Source organism: Cannabis sativa, chromosome 4, assembly GCF_029168945.1.
Source record: "Cannabis sativa cultivar Pink pepper isolate KNU-18-1 chromosome 4, ASM2916894v1, whole genome shotgun sequence".
NCBI lineage: Eukaryota > Viridiplantae > Streptophyta > Magnoliopsida > Rosales > Cannabaceae > Cannabis > Cannabis sativa.
The window spans coordinates 35,723,705-35,732,796 of record NC_083604.1 but is presented as its reverse complement, the minus strand read 5'-3'; the positions used below and the strand labels follow the sequence as shown (position 1 = coordinate 35,732,796).

Sequence of the window (9,092 nt, the reverse complement as noted above, 5' to 3'; positions counted from 1 at the left end):
TAACAATATCTAAGTATCATTATGAAAATCAACTTAGACATTTAATTTTCAATTTAATTAAATGTATTAAATTCAGGAAATAAATAATTAAGTATAGAGAAGGCTTAATCATTAATTTCCAATTTAATACAAGAAAAAATATCCTTAATTGAATTGTACCAAAATTAATCATTAACCAATTAATTTCACAATCAATGATATTTTTCTATATTAGAAATAATAATTAGTATGGAAATAACTATCTAGAAAATATCTCGATTCCACTAAGTATCTTTTCAAGATCTGGAAAATGTCTGATTTAAGTTATTATAGAAAGAATCTATAATTTACAAACTTAAAATTTTCCAAACATCATTTAATTAAATATCAAAATTAGGTGGTAACTACCTAATTTAAAGATATTCCCTTTTTAAGTTTAAAACCAACTTAAAATAATATCTTTTAAGAATCTTCAATAACTAATTCCTAGAATTCCTCAGCTTAATATTATTATCAAAATATATTCAAATTTAAGTTATTATGAAAAATTAGTAATTACTAATTCATAACTTAAATAAGAATATTTAATGAAATAATAAAAGTAAGTTTCAGAAAGAATCTAGTTAGTTAAAATTCTTTATTTAATTAAATACAAGAAAAATACAAATAGTTTATCTAGAAATGAAATTCATTAAACTATGTTTTTCTTAAATTAATTTCGAAGAAATTAATTATGTTGCTATTCAATTTTATTAGGTCAAACTAATATAATTAACCTAGCACAGTTATCCAAATCAGGCAAATGGGCCTTCACAATTGGGGTTGTTCATGTGAGGGGGGGCTGGGTCCAGTATGTCGCACCCACTTCTAAGGCTCCCAACTCTCACACAAGGCCCAAAAGAGAGAAATTTAACCTTAAAATGAACAACTGTTATTAATTGAATAGGCCCATAAACTAAATGAGCCTAAATAAAATCTATCAGGTTATGACATTTTATTTAGCAACAACAACCTATATGTATCTATAATAGAAATTAAACATATAGGCTCACACAGGCACACAGATTTGGATGGATCCTATCATGTTACTAGGTCATACACAGATGAAAGAAGTTTGTAAAAATTACCTGTTACAAATTATCTACTTGATCTATCATCAATTGAACCATGGGTTAAAATCAGATCATTTGATCTGTCAACAAGTTAACCATGGCAATTTAGATCAAGTAATAATAGGTTTTAGAAAAAACTTACAAACAATCTAAAACACATACTCCTGCAACAAGGTTAGATCTGGATAGTTGGATGTAGGATTTATTTAATTTTAAATCTGTATTTCGAAAAATAAAATTAAAATTAAACCTACCATTTTAAAAAATTAGGTTTTGGGTAACCTAAATGTCATTTCAAAAATAAATTGCTAACTTTCCTTTTAAATTTTATGTCATTTAATAAATTAAATAATAAAATAGAAAATGGTAAATACATACTCTTTTCTTGTTTTACAATTTAATTTAATTAAAAAAATAACAAAATTTTAAAAGTTAACAAAAATACCTTATTTCCTCTTTTAAAATTATCATGATTATTCTGATCTTATTTTAATTAAGGTCAAGTTACCAAAAAAAATTAATATCTGACCTTAAAAAAATAAAATAATCAAATTTTAAAGGAAATAAGAAAAGAGGTAAGCAAAACTTGATTTTTCCATTTTTAAAATCAAATTGCACTAATATCTAAAATTAATTTTAAAAAATTAAAATTAATTTATTTCTGATAATTAGATTTGAAATTTGAAAAACAAAAATCAACATACAAAACTACACAAAAAATCGAAATTTAATTCCATGAAATAGCATGAAAAATCGAAGAAAACGAAGAAAATAGCACACTGTACGGATGGTATACGTTGCATACCATCCGCGCGCGCAGGGAACGAGATCAGCCGAGGTTCCTCGGCGCTGGGAGGCTGCCATCAACCCTTCCGCGCGCGTGGGTAGGGTGATCACCACCCAGATTTTTCCCGATTTTCAAAAATTCATAACTAATTCAAATTAAATCGAAATCGAGTTCTGTAAAAAAGTAAATTGCTTAGAATTTTCCAAACTATCCAATAAAAATAATTCCAGATACAGACAATCAATTATTTTTCCCAGAATTCACAAACATCAATCAAACATCAATATGACACATCATGAAACCATCCAAATCACAAGCAAATCGTTTTAAGTCCAAATTTCTTGCAAGCAAATCAATTACCATGGCTCTGGTGCCAGTTGTTGGTATTATATTTATCCAGGATCTTAGATCTACTCACAAGTATGTTGATTTAACAACCTAATATTGAACTTCTAAAACGATGAACTAAACACATAAAAGTTAAGAATAACTTACAGTGATTGCAGCGGAATTAATGTCTCCTTCCACTCAGATCTCTAACCCTTGATTCCTGTCTGTAGCAGAGTATAATCAAGATCTGAGCCCAAAAGTTCTTCAGTTGGATGTGATCCTTCACAGTCTTCCAAACTATAATGAGGTACTGAATGATGTGTGTGGGCACTTCTCTCTCACTAGGAATTTCGAAATTTTCTCTCTTGTTTTCTCTCTTGATTTCGTGTGACACACTTTGCAAAGCAAAGTTTTCTCAAGCAAGCACAAGCACACCAAGAGAAGAGAGGGGGCGGCTATAAATAGGAAAAGGGAAGACCACAACTTTCCAAATATACAGTTTCCTCTTTTACTGTGTAATTGAATAACTGCCTTATTTAGTGTGATTCACCACTTTCCTATTTAGGCTAGGCTTTGATTAGTAATTAAATGACAAATTAAATGGAAAATAACAATTGGGAAATATGTAATCATGTGGCCGGCCATGGTGTGTATGGGCCTTACATGGATTTTGCAGTTTCCTCAATTTTATTTCTATTTCTCCAAAAATGCCATTTTTCCAATTCTAATCATTTAAATGCCAAAACTAATTATTTAATAACTAAAATAGATTATTAAATAATATTTCCATTTAAAATTAATTATTAATTAAGACATGCAAAGTCTCATAATTAATAATTAAACCTAGAAACCCTCTTATTTACAATTTCATCCCTAAACTGTGAGAATTCACAAATTAGACATAGTCTAACTTTTAGAATTATAATTGATTAATCATAAATCAATTATAGAGTCTTACAAATAGTATAGTCTCAACTAGAATGGGGACCATGGATCTATATTCTGAGCTTCCAATAAGTTGAACCGATTTACCAAGTAAATCCCTAACTTATTAATTCCTCGTTGAATCCACTCTTAGAACTTGGAATTGCACTCTCAGACTTATATAGAGCATATCATATGTTTCACGATATCAATATGCTATCTCATTTAACCATTGTTATAATCTTAATGTGATTTAGAGATCCTCTATATAGATGATTTACATCGAGACGGGACCAATTTACCGTTTACACACCTCAATGTATTTTGCCCATTTGAACACTTAGTTACCTGTAAATGATGTTTTAGTGATCTAATATATAGTCACTGAAACAAGAGCTCATCCATTTACTTTTATTTAACTAAGCTCAAAAGGAATCATCACTTTACTTCTATACACCAGTAGAAGCTATAGATTTCCATATTTATGTTTAGCACTCCCATTCAGTTATGCTATCATGTTCCCAAAATATATGTATTATCCTGACTCAAAAGTAGGCTTTAACTAATAAATCAAAGAACAAGAATAACACTGCTGAGATTGAGCCTAAGCATATCAGGATTTAGATTCTCTTAATCTAAGATCAACTTCTGACATTGACTTGGAAAGATACAATGGTAAGTTTACAATATCTTTAACCAAGTTCAATATCGGTCCAGTCCAATGCATACTCCATGCATTCGAAACCAGTATACTTTGCCAATGTTCTGTAAAGAACATAACACTTACTCCAAGTGTAAGTATACTTCATCGCTGATTATCACATCAGTGTAAATCCAAAACACTGATGAACAGGGACCAAATCTTTTGAATCATATAATCACAATCACATTCCACTGTATTGACGATACTGTAATTGTGAATAACTATATGTTCTGGATTTAACTGATTTTGTGCATATATCAAGTATATGTATTAAACCATAAACATGTAACATACATGTAATCATAATTCACTTCTAAATTGATAACTAGTCAGATTGTAATGAGTTTTATTTAGGGCATAAAACCCAACAGGCAGGCCGCTCTGCTAAGAGGACAAACAACGATTATGGATCAGTTGAAGACCATGATGATGCTCCTGCAAGATCCTGGAAGGTTGGCAGCAGATTCACAGCCACAGCCACAGCCACAGCCACACCCACAACCGGAAGAGGAGGCTCGGACACCGGAAGATGACTTCATTCTCCCAAATGATTACCAATCGGATGATGAAGACATGTTCTGTACACCTGAGAAGACGAATATCACCAGCATCGGGGATACTCAGGATTCTGAGGTGCAGGTGTTAGAGACAGCTCCTGAAGTCATGGAGAACCGGAAGAAGAGAAGGAGGCCTAGGTGGTTCGCTGAGTACACTGAAATGAAGAAGAAGGCTAGGGCTACTTCGACACTCGTGAATGCGGACCCACTTAGAGTGGTTGATCAGAAGCTGCTCAAGACTTTCCACAATTGGGTACTCGCCAGATTGGCAACAATTACCCGAGAGAGTGCTTCACCGGTCGATACCATTCGTTTTGGTTCCTCGAACTACATACTCCGAAGTTTTGGCTTGGGAACGATGTAAGTTTTTAAGACTTTTTTACTGCTTTTTCTTTTAAAGACTTTATCTAAGTCTTTTTTATTTAATCTCTGACATATTTAATTTTCATGTTTTAGCATTTGGATGCGGCATTCCATTTGATGAGGAGGCGACAACACTTTTATCCAGAGGCCTACCCAAATAGATGTGTCATCATGCCATGTATTTTCCCAGCAGGAGTTATTGCTCGGTGGGAAGCTGCGGGTGATGACCAGGCTAACTATCAGTGGGACGAGAGCATATTAGATTTGATTCGAGGGGATGAAAGTCAATTCTTGGCCAGTTGGAAGAATAAGGAGAGAATATATATGGCCCTCTACTTCAATGGAGCAAAGCATTGGGTGGCACTAGAGGTAGATCTGGATCATTGGTTGTTGAACATATTTGACTCGAGCCTCGGATCGATTTCCCTGAACGAATTGAAGCGTCACCTGGCAATGTGGGAAAAATTACTATCAAATTTGCTGCTGCAAGCTGGCCTATTCGAGACTCATGACATGATCCTCGTGCCTCAACTTACCGCCTCAGAGAGCCAGGTCAGAAATTTCACTTCAAAGGTCATGGATCGGGCCGTTGTTCCACAGACAAAGACAAGGTAACTTAATTACAATTGATTTTTTTGTTATTTAACTTGAATTTAATTTGCATACTTTTATTTATTTACTTTTTATTGTCTCATACAGCGGTAACTGCGGGATGTACGTGATAGAGCACATCGAGCATAGTATGCTGGAGACTACGTTTGATAATGTGCACGATGAGAATATGAAGAAATTTAGAGAGCGATGGTGTGTAGATTTGTTTTACCAGAATTTAGCATGAACAAATGTGTTTTTTATTTGGTATTTATTAAGATAACAATGTAACTGATTTTTTTTATTGGTATGTTTATATTTTTTTAAGAGTTCATACAAATTTTACGCCTTTCTTTCATGCAACAAATTATAATAATTATGTAAACATAAAATATCACAAATTCGAATATTTAAAATAGTCCAACATTAATTCAATAACAATAAATAATAGTCCAACACATCACGATACAAATAAACTAAAATAACATTTTTAACCTCGGTAGTTGCAAGTGCTTCTGTTGTGCCCCTTGGCACCGCACTTGCTACAATTTCGTGATTTGATAATCCTTTCACCGTTACAAGCAGTTCGGTTGTTCTTAATTCTTCCAACCCTTTGCTTCTTGGGTCGCCCTACTGGTTGCTTCTCAACAGGCACTCCAACTGTCATGTTCTTGATGTCATCAGGCAATTCCCAATCATCCTCGTCACCAACAGGCATAATTGTTCCTTCATATGTCCTCCTCCAATATTTAGTCGTGTAATATGGCGAGCATAGTGTGTACGCGCTAATACTTCGCTCCTGAGATGCAGCACATGCATGAGGACAAGGAAATTTCATGCACTGGAACAAGCCGCAAGTGCAAGTATGTTCCTGCAAGTCCACTACGCCACCGGTCATAACTGTTCCTCCAGGGTGAACCTGCAACGTGTAAGGCCCGCATGAGTCAACGTTCAAATACTGACCTTTTTCAAAATGCAATGTCAAGTCCTCCTCCATTTCTGGTGCTAGGGGTTTTGTCCACTTGTCAGCTTTTTCTTTTCTTGAAGCAAACCACTTCTGGACTTTGGACCTCAGGAATGCTACAACAGCAGTGATCGGGAAGCCTCTTGCATCCTTAGTTTTGTTGTTGAAGCTTTCATCCCAGTTGCTCGTCATTACATTGTAACGTACCCCTAAAAAGTACGACCGGACCCATTTTTCAAATCCAATTTCCTCAAGATATTGTGCAACCGCTGGATTCATGGCACGAATGTTCTCAAATTCTCTGTGAAACTCTAATCTTGAATACGTGTAGGCACACATGTAAATGTGATTCGTGAAGATGTCAGTCTTGAACTTGTGGTTGACGTTTATAATAATGTGGTGGTAGCATGCACCGTGGTGTGCATCAGGGAACACGATATCCAAAGCACGAACAATGCTTTGATGCCTATCCGAAACAAAAGCTAAGTTCTCAACATCACCAATCGTTTCTTTCAATTTTCTCATAAAATAGGTCCAGGAATTGTGGTTTTCACTGTCAACTATAGCAAAAGCTATCGGAAAGATATGACTCCTTGCATCCAAAGCCACTGGACACAATATTTGCCCACCATACCCAGTCTTCAAGAAAGACCCATCAACGCATACAACAGGTTGACAAAACCTGAACCCCCGAATAGAAGGACCCAGCGAGAAGAAACAATACTTGAAGCGACCATCTTCTACCACAAAATCCGTGATGGTACCTAGATTCCGCAACTGTAGCATGTGCAAGTAACTAGGTAATTTCGAGTACGAATCTTCAGGTGTACCCTGAGCTAGGTGTAGTGCCTTCTCTCTGCACCTCCATTCCTTTTCGTAACTCATTTGTATCCCGTAATCCTTGTGCATACTTTTTCTTATATCAGAGGGCAACTGATCCGAGCCGTCAGTTGCGAACTTATCCTTAATTAGATGGGAAACTATTACAGGTGATGCTTGATGATTATCTTTTCCTCGAAGATCAAGGGAACATGTATGTACATTATGAAATGTACTCACCTCAAACATGTTAGAAAGTACGTTCTTCTTCACTCTTAATCTCCACCCACAATCTGTATCCTTACATGTGACGTAGCAAATATCAGTACCGGACTTCCTAACGTAGTAGTCAAACCCTTTCTTCATTGCATACAGGCCAACAACCATCTTTAAATGCTCTTTGTCTCTAAAAAACTTTCCCACATGTAACTCCCCGCCTGGTGTGCCACCCGTAGATATATAATGACTATGATCCTCGATGTCTTCTCTTGTATACATTTTCTCCTTGAATTTACCATAACTTGTCGAAGAAGAAAATGGATCGCTCCATCCAGTCACATTGGTATCTCGAGCATTAGTAGGACCACTAATATCATTGGTCTCTCTACCATTATTAGGACCTGTACTGTTTGTAGTTCCTCTAGCATGATTGGTTTCGCCTGGACGACTACTACTAGTACCAGGTGTTTGGCAATTTTCTCTACGGGGCATTCTTTTCCGTGTCGGTGGCCTCGGTGCTATTTGGTACGATAGTGGAGTCAAGTTCAAAGGTACAGCAGCAGGGGCCTCTGTACCTTGGTCGTCTCTTACGCCATCATTGCCCTCAACATAACATTCAGGGTCTGGACCATTAAAAAAACCATCGATGAACGACATTTGTGCTACAATATCAGCACTCGACATCATATTGTTTAATTAAGGTAATACATCCGCCACCAACACCTCTGGATTTGTTTCTGGAACAAAACTTCCAACCTCGCTACGATTATCCTTAACAGAACTTGGTGTGGGACTAGGATCGACGCAAACATTCTTCTTTAACAAAGTCACAAACAAAGGAGTAAATTCATCTGGCTTCTTCGCAAGTGTAGATAAAAAGTACCTCGCACGCTTACCATTTCCAATAACTTCAGGGCGATACTCAAAGCCTTTCTTGTACTTGTAATGTACTTCCAATTTCAAGTCATACTCCACTTTGTCGACATCCAGTTCTTCGTACAAAACATCAACCAAACCTGAGTAGCTTAGGTTCGGATCAATGTCAAATGTCAAATTGTCGCCCCGTTTATAAACCCAATCTCTACCATCAAACTCCCAAACACCATTATACATAACACACGCATTTACAGTTGAACCTGTCACATACATTTAAAAAAATACAGTTATAATTTACAACAAAAATCTCACTAGAAAAAAATCTTAATTAATAATTATTACTAAAACCATAAAAAATAAAACAAAATTAATAAAATAATAATTAATAAAACAAAAATTATTAATACTAATTAATAATTAATAATGATTAATAATTAATAATAATATTTCATAATTAATAATAATAATTCATAATTAATAATTAATAATTAATCATAAAACAATTATTAATAAAAAAGTTAATTAAACAAAAATTAATAAAACATTTGCTGATAAAACAAATAAAAAAATTAACAATTAATAAAACAATAATTTATTAAATTCATAACTCAATAATAAATAAAATAATTCTTAAAACATTAACTAAAATAAACATTAATTAGTCACACAAATATTAATAATTCAATACAAAATAAATTAATCATAAAATAATACATAATAAATAATAATAAACAAAAAATAAAAAAAAAACACTTCGGGTCCTGTAAAGCCTGCTTAGCTAATTTGGAAATTATCAGTTAATTGGGATTAATTATGAAATTATTTATAGCTATTTAAATAATTTATGGTACTGTTATTTATGGAATTC

At 34.1% G+C, this 9,092-nt stretch overlaps 1 protein-coding gene across 1 annotated transcript; it reads left to right on the top strand.

The window, feature by feature from the left end:
- The first annotated feature begins 4,240 nt into the window (after positions 1-4,240).
- Positions 4,241-5,648, top strand: LOC115715014 (uncharacterized). Its single transcript, XM_061113673.1, has 4 exons — positions 4,241-4,415; positions 4,622-4,752; positions 4,849-5,366; positions 5,455-5,648. The coding sequence occupies exons 1-4, from the start codon at positions 4,241-4,243 to the stop codon at positions 5,591-5,593; spliced, it is 963 nt and encodes a 320-aa protein (XP_060969656.1). The 3' UTR covers positions 5,594-5,648.
- The last annotated feature ends 3,444 nt before the right edge of the window (positions 5,649-9,092 follow it).

Bases quoted from the DNA above. Each gene is read 5' to 3' on its own strand.
- LOC115715014 (XM_061113673.1), top strand. From the start codon at position 4,241: ATGGATCAGTTGAAGACCATGATGATGCTCCTGCAAGATCCTGGAAGG. The intron at 4,416-4,621 runs GTACACCTGAGA...GTTGATCAGAAG, and splicing joins GGATGATGAAGACATGTTCT to CTGCTCAAGACTTTCCACAA. The intron at 4,753-4,848 runs GTAAGTTTTTAA...TTCATGTTTTAG, and splicing joins AGTTTTGGCTTGGGAACGAT to CATTTGGATGCGGCATTCCA.